The sequence below is a fragment of the Falco naumanni genome, chromosome W (genome assembly GCF_017639655.2).
Source record: "Falco naumanni isolate bFalNau1 chromosome W, bFalNau1.pat, whole genome shotgun sequence".
Classification (NCBI taxonomy): domain Eukaryota; kingdom Metazoa; phylum Chordata; class Aves; order Falconiformes; family Falconidae; genus Falco; species Falco naumanni.
The window spans coordinates 1696815-1715629 of NC_054079.1; the positions used below are offsets into that span (position 1 = coordinate 1696815).

The window sequence follows — 18815 nt, forward strand, 5'->3', positions numbered from 1 at the left end:
CAGGCAGTTTTGGGGGAGAAAGGAAAAGGCGAGGATTCACCAGTCACTCCACTCTACATCCATCCTTAGCGATACTGCAAGCCCTAAACCAGTAATGTACGTACTGTGTAGTCACCTAAATACTTGATCTTGTTCTTTAGAAATGGTGAAAACAGAACCGTGCACACGGCTCAAAATAATTTCAACGAATTAACAGATAATATCTTTGCCAGAAAAAACACAGATTTTTTTTTTTTTTTTAAATGCATTTCTTCCTTCAGATTTAAAATTTTATGTTTCTGTTTCAGCAGGGGAGTCCTTTATAGAACTGGAGATACAACGCTGCGTAAGCTCAATAAACAAATTATGGTTACTTTACATTAGGAAGATTTATGGTTTTTGTTCCCTAAAACTATTTTGATACTGTTTTGGCTTTTCATTACATACATACACGTACATACCACACTGATTTATTTTAAGCCTCTGTCTTTGCAACCCCATCACCATTAGAAACAGACCAGCCGAACCCAATTTTTGCATGCCGGAGCTACCTGAATAACATTCACTGGAATTTGGGAGGTGGTCGAGAACCTGAGGTTTGACCAGAGCCCAGCCTTGCGGTACCCACTCCACCTCGGGCATGTGTCTACGTCAGGCCAGCACGGGGGCATGGCCCTCTGCTCTGCCCGCTACATACAGTGGAGTCAAATGCATCACCGTGAACTCGTTCTCAGTTGGAAGAACTGTGCAAAGGTTGAGGCTTTCTGCAAAGTCATACATCTGTAGAAAGGCAAAAGCTGAGATGAAGAGAGAGGTGTGTGTACCAGCACCTGCTCCCAAACGGCTGCACGTGCCTCATGCATGTTGCTTATGTCCCATTCCTCCAGGCATGAGGCTGCTGTTGGCAAAACCACTACTGATGCGAGGCAAGTCACAAGAAGGGGTTTTGAGGAGGTTTTGATGTAGCTTGGAGAATAAAAATCAGAGTAGGAGCAGAACAGTTGTATTTATATGAGTTTCTTGTGTGGCTGCTTTTGACTTCCCATTCAAGCACCTCAAAATGTGTTTACATTGCCTACATTAAATTCAACAATTTTAGTTCTGACCAGTATGACAATTTTATACAGTGCAGGAAAATTCTGCTTCTGTTACCTGCCTTGAACATAGCTTGCTTATTTTCAACATCTATGAATGTATACATGAATAAAAAACATGACCCAATTTCTTACAAAAACATACCACAAGTTAGCAAAACTGCCTCCTGATATTTACCGCCCACACTGATTTTTAAAAGCCTCTCTCAGTTAGCACTGGCACACTTTTGCTAGGCAAAGCACTGGCAAAGAATGGAGACATAAATTTTCATTTTCATGTATACCTAGTAAGCATAATCACTCCGATAAAAAATGTTTAAACAGTACTTGAGACTTCAAGCATATTTCAAAATTCCATATACACATTGTGGCGAACATTCTGTAATTAATTTATCTTCTGTTTTCTTGAGTACTATTTAGTGCTACCATCAGCAATTCTGGTACATAAATGCAAATTGATACACAGAGTAAACTAAACAACGGAAACCTAGCTCCAGGTCATTTGCCTGTCCAGCAGTTGTGAGAAAAAGAGACAATTCCCAGAAAATGCATTAATGGTGCTAGGCACAAACTGCATCACTGTTACAGCAGTCACCACATGGCACCAAACATTTGCTCCCCAAGAGGCAGAGTAATTTAAGAAAAAGACAAGCTAATTAGCTCTAGTTTCAAAGAAAAAGATAGGATACGGCTATACAAAAAGAAAGATATTAATGAAATTTAGCAGCTTCTCAGAAACTGCATTTTGAAAGATTCACGGGGAGAAAAAAAATTACATAAATTCCAAATATAATGTGGCTGTCTGGGGTTCTGGCACGGCAACTGAATGCTCTGACACTCTTCCAGCATCGCGCTGGGAAGAGGGAAAGCATTTCTTAAATCTCTGAGGCTTGGGCAAGCACGCTGGCATCTTTAATCAACAATCTGAGACTGAGTGCACGCTATGGGCTCCTTAGCCACGTACTATGCAAAACCAGACAGAACAACTCTAAGCAAAAAGTTACTGAACGTTTACAGGCAAGAAACAGGTGTTTCGCCAGAAAAGAAGGCAAAGGCCTCCTCAGCCTCCCCCTCTCAAACAGCTTAGTAGCAGCATGCGAACAGCAGCAGTTTACAAAAACTTGATGAGTGTCAGCCTTTAGATCAGTGCTGCAGAACACTTCATTGCACCAAAAAACGCCACCAATTTGCATGCGCACCTGGTAAAATTATGGTATAATTATATTAAAGGGGGGGACGGGGATGACGGGGTTTAGTGTTGCAAAGGTCCTGAGCGCTGTGGCTGATGCGGCTAGCCTTGCCTTTCTTCAGGTCACATTTTCTCTCACACTGGCAGGGGATGCTGTTTCTGGAAAAGATCTTTGTGCACTGGGAAACTGGTGGGCAAGAAAAAAGCACGGCTGGATTGCCCAGCAGAGTTTTTAGTTGCTGATGACGAGGTATGTATTACATAGTACGATTATTGCAAACACGTATCTAAAATCTGTCACATTAACCATCACATTTACTAACTTTCTACACTGTAACTTGGAAGAATATTTCGAAAAATACCCAAAATGTGAAGATGTTAGTTCTTAGCAATTGGGAATCTCTCTGAATTACTTAATGCAGAATCTATGCAAGAAGTCACAGTAAATTTTAGATCAACAGCTCAAACTGTCAAGACTCCTGAGGGAGTGGTTAACACAATCTGCTTCAGGAAGGGGAACCAGCTCAGAAGGTCTCCCCTCCATTCCTTGCCCTCTCCTGTTAGAGCTCATCCCTTTCCGTCAGAGTTGCAACTTCTCTGGTCTAGCACACGGCAAAGCCTAAACAAGCACTGGCACCTGCACTGCTGAGGGGCAACGAGGCAGGGCAGACAGGGGCGGGGGGGGGGGGGCGCAGAAACCTCATCACATGAAAAGAGGAATGACACTGCTCCCTGGGTAATGAGCACTGTTTACTTTCCTGCCCTGTGGTACTATTCAAACTTTTTATTGTTACGCAGTTTCGACCTCTGTCTTTCTCTCTGCCTGTAGTTCTCAAAGGGCTGTTTTTTCCTACTTACTTTGTTTACAAGAAGAAAACATTGTATTCCCTCTTCATTTCAACCCCCTTTCCCCTTGCAATTTCTTCTGTGATCTTAGGAAAACAAAATGTACAGGCAAGTTGGAAAGCTCACACCGTGAATCACTCTGATGACACTACTGAAATGATGGTATTGAAGTGGTGTAAATAATGGCCGTTTCCTTCGTCATAGTTTTGTATGCATCATTACGCGCTCCGATTCGCTTTCTGTTCATCATTCTTTTCAAACAGGGACCACTGGAGATCATCTTGCCCCCTCCCCTGGGCTGCTCTGCAATCTCAGGAACCCCTGTTAGGCCCTGGCCGCTGTGTAACGAGTCGGGCAGTTAAGCATCCCTTGTCCGTGCATGTGTTTGTGAATTAAGTACCTCATAGTAAGTACAGTATAAGTATTACCATCCCGGATCCCTAATTAAGTCACTGTTGTTATTACAGTAAATCCGATTTGATTCACTTTGTAAGCAATACGTGCTACTAAACCGCTATGATCAATCTTAAAACTGTGAACAAAGCTTGCCTGTCCTTTAGATATAAACCATTGACCAAGTCTGGATCTAATGGCACCTAAGCTCTATTAAGAGTTCAGAAAGCAAGGGGGTCCACTCTGAACCTTGTGACTCAATGGGAGGATCTCCCTTACTCTCTCACATTTATAATCTGTGTGAATCACTCTAGCTTAATTTTAAATTTGATTCTTTGTGTGACTTATCCATGTAGTAACAGAGTGAATATTGCCATCTAACCTTGTGAAGTTGCACTCCCACAAATTCCTGTTAGAACTATTTTGCTAATACTTTTGATGGTGACTCTTTAAGTGACCTCAACCACTTTTTCATGACATCATCTAGGCCAACCCCCTGCTCAGGCAGGCTCTCCTACAGCAGCCTGCACAGTGTCGTGGCCGGGTGGTTTTTGAATGTCTCCAGAGAAGGAGATGCCACAGCCTCTCTGGGCAGCCTCTTCCAGCACGCCGTCACCCTCAAAGAAAAGAAGTTTCTCCTCGTGTTCAGAAGGAACCTCCTGTGTTGCAGTTTGTGCCTGTTGCCTCTCGTCCTGGTCCTGTCACTGGGCACCACTGAAAAGAGCCCGGCCCCGTCCTCCTGACACTCGCCTTTAAGGTATTTGCAGATACTGACAAGATCCCCTCTCAGTCTTCTCCAGGCTAAACAGGCCCAGCTCTCTCAGCCTGTCCTGAGAGAGATGCTCCAGCCCCCTCATCAGCTTCGTACCCCTCCACTGGAGCCTTCCCAGTAGCTCCCTGTCCCTCTTGAACTGGGCAGCCCAGCACTGGGCACACACTCCAGATGTGGCCTCCCCAGGGCAGAGCAGAGGGGGAGGGTCACCTCCCTCCACCTGCTGGCCCCGCTCCTCCTCATGGACCCCAGGATCCCACCGGCCACCTTGGCCACAAAGTCACACGACTGGCCCATGGGCAACTTGCTGCCCACCAGCACTCCCAGGTCCCACTCCGCAGAGCTGCCCCCCCCAGCAGGTCAGCCCCAGCCCGTACTGGTGTGGGGGGCTGTTCCTCCCCAGGTGCGGGACCCTACACTTGCCTTTGCTGAACTTCATTAGGTTGCCCTCCACCCAGCTCTCCAGCCTGCCCAGGTCTCACTGAATGGCAATGCAGCCATCTGATGTATCAAACCGCTCCTCCCGGTTTTGTATCCTCACCAAACTTTCTGGGGGTGCGCTTTGTCCCTTCAGCCGGGTCACTGATGAAAAAATTGAACAGGACCGGACCCAGTACCAACCGCTGGGGAACACCGCTAGCTACAGGCCTCCAGCCAGACTCTGCAAAACTAGACAAACTAGACAATGTGAAACACTGACATCAGTATCATTGCAGACAAATCACCCCACACACAGAAGAATAAACAAGTGATTAAAAAAAAAAAGTACTAACCTTCACTGACAGAAGTTGGACAGCCTTCGAGATTCAACATTATATCTTTATCTCTGTCATCTGTACCGGCTCCCAAAAGCATCCAACTCTGGACATCACCACTTTCAGATACCAAGCTCTCCTCCTCCGAGCTGTCATCTATTACCAACACATCTTGGATGTCATGAACTCCAGCACAACTAACTGGGCTAAGCTTCCCACTAATGCTTTTCCATGGCCTTGAAGTGTTTGTGCCTGATCCGGCAGGATCCAGGGTATTACATCTAGCAGCTTTGGCCTCATTTGGTGTGGAAGATCCTGGATGGGTATGCGTTTTACCTTGAGCTAAAGAGCTTGTTGAGTGCTTTGCTTTCATTTTGTAAATACTGTCTTCATCTGGTGTATCAGACAAGACGATGAGCTCAGGGTCATCTGAAAGCTGAGCACCACGATCAACTAATTCAGCGATTTTCTTGTCTTCATACTGCTTCTCAGCTAGAACTGTACTGTGACCCATGGCTCCTGAAACATCAGCTTCTTCATCCACTTCCAGCATGCTGGATTCTCCAAGATTCTGGGAATAGTGGATCTGGCTGTACAGATGAAATTCCACCTCACTATCAACACTCTGCTCACTGGATGACTCCTCGTTATAAAGTTCATCTTCATACGCTTCAGTATCCTCGGCATCTTCATATCCGCCAAACATTCTGGAAAGTGAATAGTCTGTATCTATAAAAAAGCCAAAAGGTTTTATCAGAATGGTCACGAATGTATGCCCAAAACAACCTTTCAAATTACACCTTTGGTCTTTCTGAAATTGCTAAGGTTAGTCGCAGAGCTCTGCGTACAGAACATAAAACTGAGCAGACTTAGCAGCTACAACAATCCATGCTCAAATCCGTAACAGCAAACGCTCCTCAAGGGTCCACCTGCTTTACTTTTAACTACCACTTAACCTCAGCTAGTTTGGCCTTGGAAAGTTGTACTTCATGTGCTCTCAGCTTCCTCAGCTCCTTCCTATCCTGGGTTCAAAACGAGGGTACCTGCATGAATTGGGAGCCAGAGAAGTGTCTGAAGCACAGTCTGGATCATTCCGCCAACTAGTATTAATTCTGAGTACTTTGCAACTTGTTTTACTAAGTAACATGTAGATACCTGAAAGAGCAGGGAAGGAACACTTCGCAATATTTGACAGAAATAACTTGGAGCCCATCTGCACCTGGGCTGCAGAGTCACCTGAACTGGCACTCCAGAATTTAACCCTCTGACGCGAAGTGCTAGGGCAATGGTACCAAAGCACCCACGGACACTCAGCACAAGTTCAGGTCTGAATGTAGCATAAAAACCCCAACCAGAACAGTAGAGGTAGTATAGAAATCTGCATCCTCCATACAAGCTAGCAGGTCACATTGTCCCATCAGGACTTAACCAACTGAGTTACAAAGCCATGAAAATGCAACTACAATGTTCTGAGACCTGAGGAAGATAGACCTCTGGACAGTGTCTGCCCAGCTCAGCGTTAGCTGTGACATCTCTGTGCTGCTACCAGTTAAGCAATAATTACCTACAACCTTTAACGGCCTTTTTGGCGGATCTAGGACTAAAGCCTCAACCTCGCCCTTCTCACGTACTCAGCCATACTGCTTTTTAAACAAGGATGCTACAAGAGTTGGCTGACGGGACAAAGTGCACCCTCAGCAGCTTGCAGCTGATTCAAAATGGGGAGGAGTGGTTGATACACCAGACAGTCAAGCTGCCATTCAGAGGCACCTCAACAGGCTGGAGAAGTGGTCAGAGAGGATCCTCATGAAGGACAAGAAAGGTAAATGCCAAGTCCTGCACTTGGGGAGGAGACAGGCTGAGGGCCTCCTGCCTGGAAAGCAGGTTTGCAAAAAGAGACCTGGGGATGGGCCAAGTTGACCATATGCCAATAAGCTTCTGGGACAAAAAGCATCCTGGGTTCCTGAAGAACAGCAGCAGCAGGGTGAGGGAGATTATCCTTCTGCCCCAGTCAGCACTCATGGGACTACATCTGGAGTGCTGCGTACAGCTCTGGGCTCTCCAGTACTAGAAAAAATGGACATACTGGGGTGAGTGCAATGAAGGACCTCTGAAACAAGAACATCTGTCATATGAGGCCAGGCCAAGACAGCTGGGACTGTTTATCCTTGAAAAGAGAAGGCTCAGGGGGATCTTACCAATGCACCTAAATACCTGATGTGGGGGGAGTAAATAGGACAGAGCCAGGCTCTTCTGAGTAGCAGCCAGCAACATGACGAACAGGCAAGAGACACAAAAATCAAAATACAGGAAAGTCCACTTAAACATAAGAAAAAAAACTTTTTTTTTTTTTTCACTTTGCAGAGCCTCCATCCCTGAAGATGTTCAAAACCCAGGTGGACATGGCCCTGAGCAAACTGCTCTAGGTCACCCTGCTTTGAGTCAAGGGGACTGGAGGTGGCAATTGCCAGAGGTTCCTTCCAGCCTCAGCTACCCTGTGATCCCAACCCAAGAGTGAGTCTCTAGAGCTCACCACCTACTCCCTAGCCTACAGCAAATCCAGAGACCTTCTGAAGTTACTTTGCCTAATTCACAGGATATTTTAAGTCTTTTACACTACCACATCATGCCTGGAGGAGAGGCAAAGGAATACTTTCTCTGAACAGCCTACCTTTATTTCTGTGTTACAGTTACTCCTAGGGAAGCCAACAAACTTTTTTAGATATGAATACTGTCAGATGGGGTTCAGTTTTTCAGTCATGGAAGTAAGCTGCATGGTATTGTGGAAATTCACATACCAATACCCGAGTAAAAACTTTTTGATTCAGGAGTTTGGTACAGAAGTAATTTGCATGACGATGGTATTTGAAGAACTCTTACTATCACAGCTTTCTGTGCTCACCCTGCACAGGCTTCTTCCCTGATTATGAATACATTTGATCTCATTAGTATTCCTGCTACACCAGAAGTCAAACTAAAGAGGAAAACACTTATCCCACAAAAATAAACAAAGCAAAACCACATAAACCATGACCAAACAAGCAGGAAAATACAATTCATACACTGTAACCTTTTCTTTTGGGGCTTCCAGCAGATCAGCATATATCATTCAAAGAAATCATTCTGGTCATCACCAGCTGAGATCACATCCAAAGACCACCAGAACCCTACTCATCCACGCGTGTGCTCAGCTCTGCCACCTTCTAAATACACTCACGTGGGTTTCTAACCTGCAAATACAGTCCTAAAACTTAATGAGGGGAGGCTCTAGAATCTGTTTTAAAAGCTCTCCTAACCACACAGCAACTACAATCTCCTCGAAACTTTTACACCTGTCAACACAGAACCCTGCTTAGTGGCATAATGTGTGCAGCAATAACCTGAAGATAAAGAGGGTATCTCTGTATCTGCTAGGCTCTGCCCATCTCGTCCACGTTCTTAGGTAACTATAATAACTATTATGCCAAATAAAATAGGAAAGAATGAGGTCAGAATTTGGCGGTAATAAACTAAATGACTACGTTATACCAGTATTTAGGTTTGGATGCCATAGATAGGAAAGTAAAATGCTGGTCACTTGTGCAGTTGTAGGTAGTAAAAAACTAAGACAGAAAAGCATCTGACAGACCCCATGAAGCACCCATACTTCAAACATCTCTCTCAACTTTATGTGGAGTCACCCTTTCAAACAGGTCTGCTCCCACCCACAGGGCAAGAACAAAAGCAGACCTGGCTCCAATCAAGCACATTTACAATATTAATCTGTGGTTATGAGAAAAGAGACTGTCACCAATGCAGGAAATTAAAGAATTCCCCTGAAGCATGCCACAATTTTAGTGATACTCGACAAGCCAACTCAAGCACTCTTTCCTTCCCACTCTGTCACCGGCTGGATGAAGTTACAGAAAGTAAGTATGTGACCGTTGCTGAAAACATGCAGCTAAACAAGCCCGTTGAGATCACAAGTGTCGAAGAGTGCCCAAGGAGCTGACTCACAGACGCTGCATAACTAAGACGAGTAAGAAGAGGCAGCATGGCACTACACTTACTGTAATTTATCCTCCCCAGAAGCTCAGGTCAAACAGCAGCTCCTTGTCCTCCTCCTCTCAGGTCCACGCACAACTGGAATGACAAAGGGCTCTTCCTCTTGCTCAGCATGTATGGCAGGCCACTGGGAAAAACCAAACATCAGCATCACCGCATAGTCTGAAGATACCTAGTTCCACTGTTCACCATCCTCAAACTCAGGCAACAGCTATGCCCACCTCTTCATCACAGAATGAGAAAAACCTCTTTCAGGTGTTTGGCATCAAAGCAGACAAAACCACCGCAGCTAGGAAAGGGAATCGGAGCTCAGCAGACAAAAAGTTGCTGTTTTTTCAGATTGTCTCTTACTGTATTCATACTGATACTCAAACAGAGAAAGATATATCTGACTGCCAGTCTTCAGCAATTTCAATTTCTTCTCACCAGTGAAAGGTTTAGCTTAGGGGCAATCATGCTTTTTGCTACCAGCCAGACTGTGATAAAGACATCCCTCATGTCTGAGTGTGAAAACCACATTAAAAATAATAGTAATGCACAGACCAGCTGGTTTGATAGGTAATACAGGATGCAGAGAGCGTAACACACTGATGCATCATAGTTTGAACTGGGCTGCCTTACTTTTAAAAAAACACCCCAAAACCCTCAAACCCTAGGCCACAAAAGCACCCCGTCCCTTCATCAACGCAACCCCGTTCCTATGTGAACCCAGACCACAACTTTCCTCAAAAGTACCCGACTGCCTCTGTCGTAGGCAGTAAGGGAGGAGAGTTCAGGTAAATGGCTGCTGATGTTAAAATCAAAACATCACAGCTATCTGAATTTCCTTTCACCGTTTTTGAACAAAACTCCAGACAGATACAGTTAGAAAAGGCAGGAGATCATCTCCCCAGGTCATTTACAAAGACTGCTTGCAAGTACTTTTCATCTAGTCCATTAAGAAAACCAAGAGCCCACCCTTTAATAAAGTAACAAGTTGGCAGCAGCAGAGCAGTAACGAGGGAGGTGCTGACAGCAACCTGCAGCCAGGGACAACGCGCACAAACAAGTTAATCTTGAGCACCCACAGCAATTTTCAAGTTGGTGTGAACAGCTATCCCCCTCAGCCAAAATTTGAAAGCAGTTTGGGACACTCAAATATAACATACGTGCAGAAGGGTCTCTGCATCAGTGGCAGCAAGATGCCGAGGCCATTCCTCCTTCATGCACCTCATTTCTCCCAATCAACTCCTCCTTTCCTCTGCTTAGCTTCGTTACTTCTGCTGCTCTTGCTTTTAAAATTCCTCCTTCAGAGCTTACACAATAACCTTCTCCTCTCTTCCTCTTTCCATTTGAAATATGCATTCTGCTTAACTTCAAATATTGAGATTTTTTTAAAAGAAAAAACCCTCAAACAAAAAAGGAATTGCAAAAAAGATTATTTGTCCTTTGCAAATATGACTTTTTGGACAAGTCTACTATTCCTACCACAAATCACCAGTGCATTCCAAGTATTTCCTTATTTTTCTTGCTCTCTGCTTATCTTTGCAGTACTGTCAGATCTAACACTTTGTGACAAAGGCTGAGTTGAAAATAGAGCAACAAATGTGTCTTAGGAGGTAAAAACACAACATAACCCTATCATCAGCCTCTGTTACAGATAGGAACAACAATAAAATGGGAAAGAAAGTTCTTGTGAGGAAATAAGCAACAACTTCCTAAAACCACAAGTATCTATCAGAGCAGAGGTTCAGACATGGGAATGGCAGGAGACATCAACAAACTCAACAGTTGTGTGCAGCCTAGACCTTTTCTCGGTTTTCTATTTAGTCGTATTTGTGATACACAAACTGCCTAGGCCTTTTGACTGTTAGGATACTGCACAGGTACAACCGCAAAATTGATGAAGAACTTGTCTGTTCCAATTCAGTTAAATGAAACCTTTCATTTCAGCTGCTGGTAACTACTTTTGTACCCTTCATCAGAAGCAGCGTACCCCTCTTAGGTGAGAGAAGTCAAAAATATTGTGACGAAGCACGGCCCCAAAATGTCACATCTTTGTTCTTCTTGCCACCCTACAAAGGTATGCAGATGTCAAACCTGAACATACTTCTTTAATAAAAAGCACAACAATATATGTTTATTATCAGAGGTCAACGCCAGGAGACAGGCGGGGGTTTTCTTCACCCGTTTTGTGTTTCTGTACCAAACGTTATACAGATCTGATTTTGGCTTACAGCGATAACCACGCTGCACCTGACGCATGTGAGAGAGAAATTCTTGTCATTTGCCACCCAAGGTGAGGCGTGCAGTCATTAGACACCTCGAGTTGTTCCCTGCGCTGATGTGCTCAATCTAGAGGAGAAATGCGCTCACAGTGAAACATGTTAACATGTCACGAGGCAGATTCCAGGGCAGCCACCCCCTCAGTTTTCACGCAGCAAACCCCGACAAGTATGTACAGCAGCCACTGTCTCAGTTTCAAGTAGCCAGGAAAAGGGTTGACATTGCCATAAACCTCATCGAGCCTGACATTTGCTATTAATTACTGTTGACTAAACTTTGCCGCTCGTTTCTTCACAAGGATAACTTGTGCTGCTCGATGCTGAGATGTAAAACGCGTGTTTATGTCGATTTGCTGTGCGCTCGAGAAAATGTGTCTTTTTTTCTGTAGTTTCTTTAAATACAGCGCAAGTGAGTGTAAAGGAGAGAAGAAAAAGCTTTGGAGAAAAGGTGAATGTTTTTCTAGTGACAAGCTATACCTTCAGGAGATCACAGGAATAGATCTTCCACACCCAAACCCTGGAAAATAACAAAACATTTGAAGTTTACTTCAAGGCTTTTGGAAGATTTTTTTTTTTTTTTTTACTTTTCCCCCTTTAACAACATTTTTCAGGATTGTGTTTAACAGTAACTGCACGCACATCCTCAAAACAATACATTTGCTTTTCCTTCCACTGAGACCAGGTCTGGTCTGGTCACCTGAAGGGAGCTGTGCTCGCGTGCAAGAAATACAACCCTGAGCTTCTTGGAGCAGCAAGAGGGAGAGGCCAAGGGCTGGGCCGGGCGCGCTGCTGGCAGCCGTGTACCGCCCGCGGCCCGGCCCCGGCGGGACCTTCGCGGCCCCGAGCTACCGCAGGCCGGCCCCGCCAGCGGCCCCCGCACGGCCCCCGGCCCGACGGCGGCTGGGGCTGCGGGAGGAGCGCGACACGCCGCCGCCAGAGACACACACGGACACCCAGCAGCGACTCGCAGAGTTTAATGGCAAGGAGGGGTTGCGGCGCTGGACACCGGCACAGCGGGCAGAGCCCGGCCCGCGCTCGGGGGCCGCACCGGCGGAGGCAGGCGGCAGGGACACGGGGACTGGCACCCTGCCGGCTGCGGCGCCGGAGCACGGCGGCCTTCACGGGCCGGCGGGGGGCAGGCCCGCGGGCAGCAGCGCCCCGGGGCGGTAGGGCCGGGGCCGGCCCGGCGGGGGGGAGCGGGGGAGCCGGCGGGCGGCTCTGCCGGTGGCGGAGCGCGGGCCGGGCCGGGGGCAGCGCGGGGAGCCGGGAGGGCGCGGGGGAGGGGGCGGGGACGGGGTCCGGGCGGTGCCGGCGCCGCTCGCGTACTCACTGCCGGCCGCACCGGGACACGCCGAGCAGGAAGTGGCGGCGGGCGCGCCCCGCCTCCCCGGCCACGTGCTTCCGGGCCCGCCCACCGGCCGCCGCTCCGCCCCCACCGGCCGCGGGCGGGGCCGCACCGGGCCGGAGCGGGGCGGCCGGGGCGGCTGCGGCGGCCGCTGGAGGGGGCGGCCCGGTCCTGGCCCCGGCCCCGGCCCCCGGCCCCGCCTCCGCCAGCGGCAGGGCGCGGCACCCGCCCGGGCTTCTCACCGGGAGGCAGGGCCCTGCTGGGCGAGGCCGCTGCCTCGGGGCCGGGCCCGGGGGGAGGGAGGTGCGGGGGCCTGCGGTGCTGGGCGGGTGGCAGCACGGCGTTGAGGAGAAACTACCGTGAACCGGGCGTTTGGAAAGGCTTGCCGTTGCGGCCCACCTGCCTTTGAGCTTAGGCCCCTTCCAGGCCTGCGAGAAGCCCCGGCGAGGGACGGGAGGGAGCAGGGGTCGGGGAGGGGTGTCGCGGGAGAAAGGCAAGGGGGGAGCACACAGATGCTGGGGAGCAAACCCCCGGTCAGGCTGGCTTCCCCACAGCTGCACACCGGTGCCGGTGCCCGCTTGCTTTGCCACTTGAATTTCTGCTTCCCGAACAGGACGGTGTGGGGCTGCAGCTCCGTGGTCAGCGGGAATGAATCCCATCAACGCCCTCCGTGTGCCTGCGCCGTGCTGGATGCACCGTACGTAAAGAGTTGGTGAGGATGATTGCGGTATCTTTGGGGAAGAAGATGCGGTATCTTCGCAGACCGGTCAAGGAAAGGGATTGCACATGAGTTGGGCTGCCTCGGGGAAAGCAGAGCTGGCTGAGGAAGAAGCAGTCATTTGGGTGCAAAGAGCCTGAGTAACTCTGAGGCCGATTGCCCTCAGGGGAACGGACTTGGACATCAGGGAATGGACTTGGACATAACGGTGAACCGTCACAGGAGTCTGCTGAGGATTGCTGAGGACGGGACTAAGACTGGGAATAACCAGCTTGTGGGGTTTGATGGATGTCCTGGAAAATGTGAGCCTCTCGTCTGACCCACCTGCCAGATTGAAGTGATTTAACCAGATCTTTCAATCTCAAGCAGTGGCTGCTTTGGAGAAGGCGGAGGATTTGGCATGTCATGTTTCAGGGCAGTTCGGAGGAGAAGGGACCCTCTGGGTCAGAGCTTTGGCCGCGCTGCTGAATCCCCGTGGTGGTTAACCTGAGCTGGCCCACGCTGCCTGGCCCTCAGGCTGTGAGGTGCTGGGCGCATCCCTTGGCTGCAGGATGAGCTTCCCCAGCTGGTGATGGCAGCAGGGCAGCTCCCACTCGGTCCCAGCAATTATACCACCTGCCTTGGCCTTGCCTTTATCCATGAGCGCAGCAAGGAGTTTTCATACAAAACTGCTTTCTGGCTGAGAGTACAGGTGATGAATAGGGCTGGGTCTTTTCGGAGAAAATCCTGAACAGCCCAAATGACCAAAGTGGGGTACCCCTTCCACGGATGGGACCTGCCGGGCATTCTGCATGATGGTTAGAAGCCTGTCGGGTGCCGCACAGCTTGTGGGTCCCAGCATTTAAAGGGACCCAAGATTATCTGTGTTATCCTCTGTTTACGGTGGTAGCTCTAATAATTAGCATATTTGGTGATACTTTATGGAGTCTTAGTGCCTTTCTTACTGGGATCGTAGTGAGCCGGCACCTCCCAGTGCAAAATAGCTGCCTCTTCCCTGACTTGCTAATACAGGAGATTTTCTCATTACACTGATCTGGCAAAGACAGCGAGTAATAATGTTTCTTGATTTTGCTGTCTTTGATTTTAGAATTAACTTCTTCCACCCTGGAGGGACAGAACAGACATGCAGATTTTCAAGAGCATGCAGTTCTCCACAGAATTTGTTCAGGATTTGCCTGAAACTGGAATGTTCAGTTAAACCCCACTTGATATTTGTCATCTGTTAATGGCTTTGGATATAATTTTTTCATAGAAAGAAACATTCTGTAAGCTGAATTTCTGCACCAGACTGCTTTACCTGCTCCTCTGATGGCAGCAGTTAAAAGATTTTCCTATGCAGCTTACTAAAGATGAATAAAAATGAATGCACAAAAAAAAGCATTTAAAGGAGCTAAAGTCAACATCTGTGGTAAATATTCCCCGTGTGTAAAAGCATGTTTCAGAAACAAAATCCAAATGATTGGTAGAAATTGTCAGTGATGCCATGGTACTCCCCTGGAGCATGCTAGAAAGTTTTAACATGCTTTTTGCTTGTTGTGTTTTGATTTCTTGTTCAAATACTCAAAACGGATAGGAGGCGCAAGCAGTTTTCACTTAAACAACAGGTCATTCTTCAATGCATCATGGGCTTTCAAATAACTTTTTCCTTTTTTCTCTTGAAAGCAAACCTCTATAGAAGAGTACAGATTTAGTTTTCACATGTTCTGTCATGGTGATGAGTAATTCTCTCCTTCCAGCTTTTGGTTGAATTACTTCCATGGAAATCTCAGTGGTTGTAGCAAGAACTGCTCTTCTTTATGCCCTTGAGGCAATGCTGGAGGGGGTTGGTTTTTGTCTGGTGGCCCAGCAGCAGTAACGTACCATTGCTAGCAGCACACTGCTGGCCCTGGCCTGGTTTGTGCTGTCAGACTGTGCTGTGTGGAGCAGAGCTTGCTAGCAGGCTTCTCTTCTGTGATGACAGCAGAGGCCCTTGAAGGTATGGGCACGGGTTGGAAGCAGAGACCCCAGAGACCAGCAGGGACAACTAATCAGTTACCAGTCATTGGAAAAGCACAACTGCGAGAGCTGGGAGAAGCCTGCTCTGGTTTTGGGGAAGAGGCAATAGCCAAGCAGAGGAATAAGCAGGTCAGGCAGCCACGTGGCCCATCGAAGCAGCCCCTCTGCCTGCCAGCACCCTGCAGCAGCTATCACCTCCAGCCTGTGCGTGGGCAGGGTCCCATACTGCTGGGAGAGGGAAGACACTCCAGGCTTGCCTCCAGGAAGAGCCTGCACACTTCTGCCTCTGTGACCCTGGCAGCACCAGCCACCAGCGTGGCCCCGCTGGCTCCTGTGCTCCCAGTGAATGGAGGGCAAGCCTGGGGAGTACTGGCTGCTTTGCACACGTAGTGGTTCAGCACCATCTGTGGGCATGAAATGTGGTGTTAATGAGTGTGTGCTGCTAATGAACCTCAGCCTTGTTCTGAAGTTCAGACTGGCCTGATTTATTGTTCTCCCGAATGTCCTCATACACATACCCACACAGGCATTCAGTGGCGGCGCTGCTCTTCTCGCTTGTGCAAAGGCTATCTGCCTGCACAGCAATGGATGGCTGCTCCTTCCTGGCCCTTGGCAGAGACCCCAGCACAGTCCAACAGTGCAGCAGAACCCCTTTCTCCACTGGGTGTCAAGGGGTTCCCCCCACGGGGGCCTGCCGAGGCCAGCAGCCCAGCCTGCCCTGTGCCGCATACCTGGGACCAGCCAGGAGTGAGAGTGAGCATGCTTGCCCGTGGGCACGTGAGGAGACACACACACACGGAGCACGTAGACGTAGACATGTGCACACAGCCTGCCGTAATGGCCTATCAACAGGGACAGGAACCACAGCCTTGTCTGGTTCCCCTCTCTGGCTGCTCAAGACGCAGGTCTGTTGGTGAAAAACATGCACATACATGTATGCATACGTATGCAGGCACATGGGTGATGTATGTACACGTGGGTCATGCTAGTAGTTGACTTTAGCCAGCTGTGGTTGCCCTGGTGTCCCCAACTGCCACGCACAGACACATGTGCACCAAGCACGTCTAGCCTCGCTGTCACTCGCTAGTGAGCACTTGGATGCTCCAGTCTCTCCAGTATCTATCTGACACTGGGCTCCCAAGCTGGCTGCCCTCCTTGCTGGCAGGCACAGCTTTACATTTGGTAGCGATTGCCCCTCACCGGCAATGCCCCTCGCTGCCCACACAGCCAGCGGGGATGCGCTGCATCCCCCCAGGTGCTGCGTCATCACACACATCCCTTAGGACCCGGGGCCCAGCTCCTCTGGCTGGCTCTAAGACCTCTATACAAAGTTGTGCAACACACCATAGAGAGCCCCTCACCCTAGAAAACAGATGTCCTGTTCAATATTGCCAAAGCAGCTCATATTAGAGTCTGCATAGTGTGCTTCTGCTTTTGTGAGTCCTGATGAGCTACAGCAAGTAGCAGCAGGGTGGGGGGGGGTGTGTGGTTTGTCATGCAGGGCATCCGAGAAGCAGGAAAGGTGAGCAGGAACGAACGACTGGATGCAGGGAGCCATGGAAGACTTCAACTGGATCTGCTGCTGAAGGAAGAAGGGTCATGTGCCCGGTCACCCTGCAACCACGGAGCAGCTCCTCTGTCCTGCCCCGGGACAGGCACCTGCACAGCTCCCTTGGGGCCAGCAGTGTTGCTGCACTGGCTCCCCAGGGTGGTTCGCCTGCACAGCCAGCCACACACACACTGCTGCGTTTGCTGAGCCCAGATCTTTCATTTTTCATTTCGGTTGTTGTTTTTTTTTTTTGTAGGCCTTTCAGACTTCGGTTTCCTGAATGCACTGCTAGTCCTCTTATTTTCAACATTACCAGCGTGTAATTACAACCTGCGTTTTGCCTCTGGGAACATTAGCACAGCCATGTACATGTTGGCTGCAGAAGTGCCTCTCAGAGGGCAAAATGATCTGGTTCTCTGTTCGTCTAGGCTTTCTGTCAAGAAAGAAGTGAACAGAAAATGACCCACAGTATGAAGGTTTTGTCTTCCAGCAGAGAGTAAGCAGACCCTGGCAAGAGTCCGAAATGCAGCCGCGACACCTGATGCTTGCAACAGGTACTTCTCTCTGATCTAATCACAGCACCTTTCGAAACCAAAGCGTTTTTACTGCCTCTGGATGTTACAAAACCATCTCAAAATGTATCAGATAATTAATTATTGTAAAACATAGGCTGTTAATACAATTAAAGGATGGGCTGGAACTGCAGCTGTCCGGGCCCTGAGGACACCAGTGTGTTGTATTGACCCAGGGCTGTGTCTGACCCCAGTTCCCGTCACCAGGCCTGATCGTGACACCTGCCTATGGGCTGGCATCGTGGCCCAGCCAGCCTTGGCCTATTTCGGTCCCCATGGAGGTGCCCAGTGCCTGGGGCTTCCCTGATGACCCCCAGCTGCCCTGCTCCTGGCTGGGGTGGTGGGGTGGGCACTAGCCGCCGAGCCTGGCACTGTCACTGAAATGGTGTAAAATACATGTTTGGAGAAAGAGCTCAGGTCAGGTACTTTTCCTCAAAGTCACAAGGAAAGAAAATGCCATACTTCTAGAATAAGCCACTGAAAGTTTTGAGAATTTGGGTTTAGCACTGACTACAGTGGTATTTTGCATTTGCAAGAACTCAGTCTTGCCCATTTTGACCTTGAGAGGAAGTTTCTTTTTGGTGGCGTCATTGCGGAAAGTCAGCAACCTACCGCCTCTGATGCATCCTGCGCACGGTCGCCTGTCCCCATGGACTTGTGCACCCCCGCAGCACCCTGGGGACACAGCAGGAGCTGACAACAGCCTCTTCAGCTGGCCAGTGACCAGTTAGCCCCCGTGCTGTCAGTTCACAAGCCCAGCCTGGGCCATACATGTACCCATACATGGCCCATATGGGACTACTTTGTGATGGATGCTTGAAGGCAGGTCTTAATACGGGTTGTATTGCTCTGGTTTGCATCAGTGTAGAAACGGTACAAACAAGCCAGCAAAACTTTTCAACCAAAGGTGTGTGCCAACAGCATTCACTGTTAGCCTCCCTCAGTGAGAATCGGTGCCTTCTCCAGGTCCTCCAGTGCAGCTTCTCTAGTCCAGCCAGTTCTGTGTGCAGGTGAGGTCCTCAGGAGCCAGAATGCCTCTTACTGAGCGAAACTTGAAAGCAGTCACCACTTTAGGAGAGCACTGAAGCACAGTGGTTTAGGTGTGTTACAGAATTTCTCAATGTCATGCAGCAAGGGAAAAGCAAGGCCACATGTCTGCCTTCATCTTGTTTGTCTCTCCTGGAAGGAACAGCTTTCGTCAGAGCTTTTACTTCATATTGCCCAAGGGCATCCATCCTAGGTAGGGAGGTGGCACAGCTCCATTTTAGATGTGCTACAGTGTACTTTGCTGCTGCGGAGA

The 18815-nt window shown here is 48.8% G+C and overlaps 1 protein-coding gene and 1 long non-coding RNA gene across 5 annotated transcripts in view; one reads left to right on the plus strand and one right to left on the minus strand.

Moving 5' to 3' along the window:
* The window catches only part of LOC121080369 (zinc finger CCHC domain-containing protein 7-like), a 119398-nt gene extending 106666 nt beyond the window's left edge, over positions 1-12732 (minus strand). For 2 of the 4 annotated variants that reach the window (XM_040578346.1, XM_040578342.1), the window contains exons 1-4: positions 12667-12729; positions 11814-11853; positions 9078-9199; positions 5047-5757 (exon numbers count right to left, since the gene is read on the minus strand). In XM_040578346.1, the coding sequence (XP_040434280.1) occupies positions 5047-5734 (688 nt within the window). In that variant the 5' untranslated portion in view covers positions 5735-5757; positions 9078-9199; positions 11814-11853; positions 12667-12729. Of the gene's footprint in view, positions 1-5046; positions 5758-9077; positions 9200-11813; positions 11854-12662 lie in introns of all 4 variants that reach the window. The other 2 variants (XM_040578343.1, XM_040578344.1) reach the window with 2 other exon arrangements.
* A 53-nt stretch (positions 12733-12785) lies between these two features.
* On the plus strand, positions 12786-14788 carry LOC121080381. Its single transcript, XR_005825349.1, has 2 exons — positions 12786-12984; positions 13295-14788. It is a non-coding gene; the product is annotated as an uncharacterized LOC121080381 (long non-coding RNA).
* The last annotated feature ends 4027 nt before the right edge of the window (positions 14789-18815 follow it).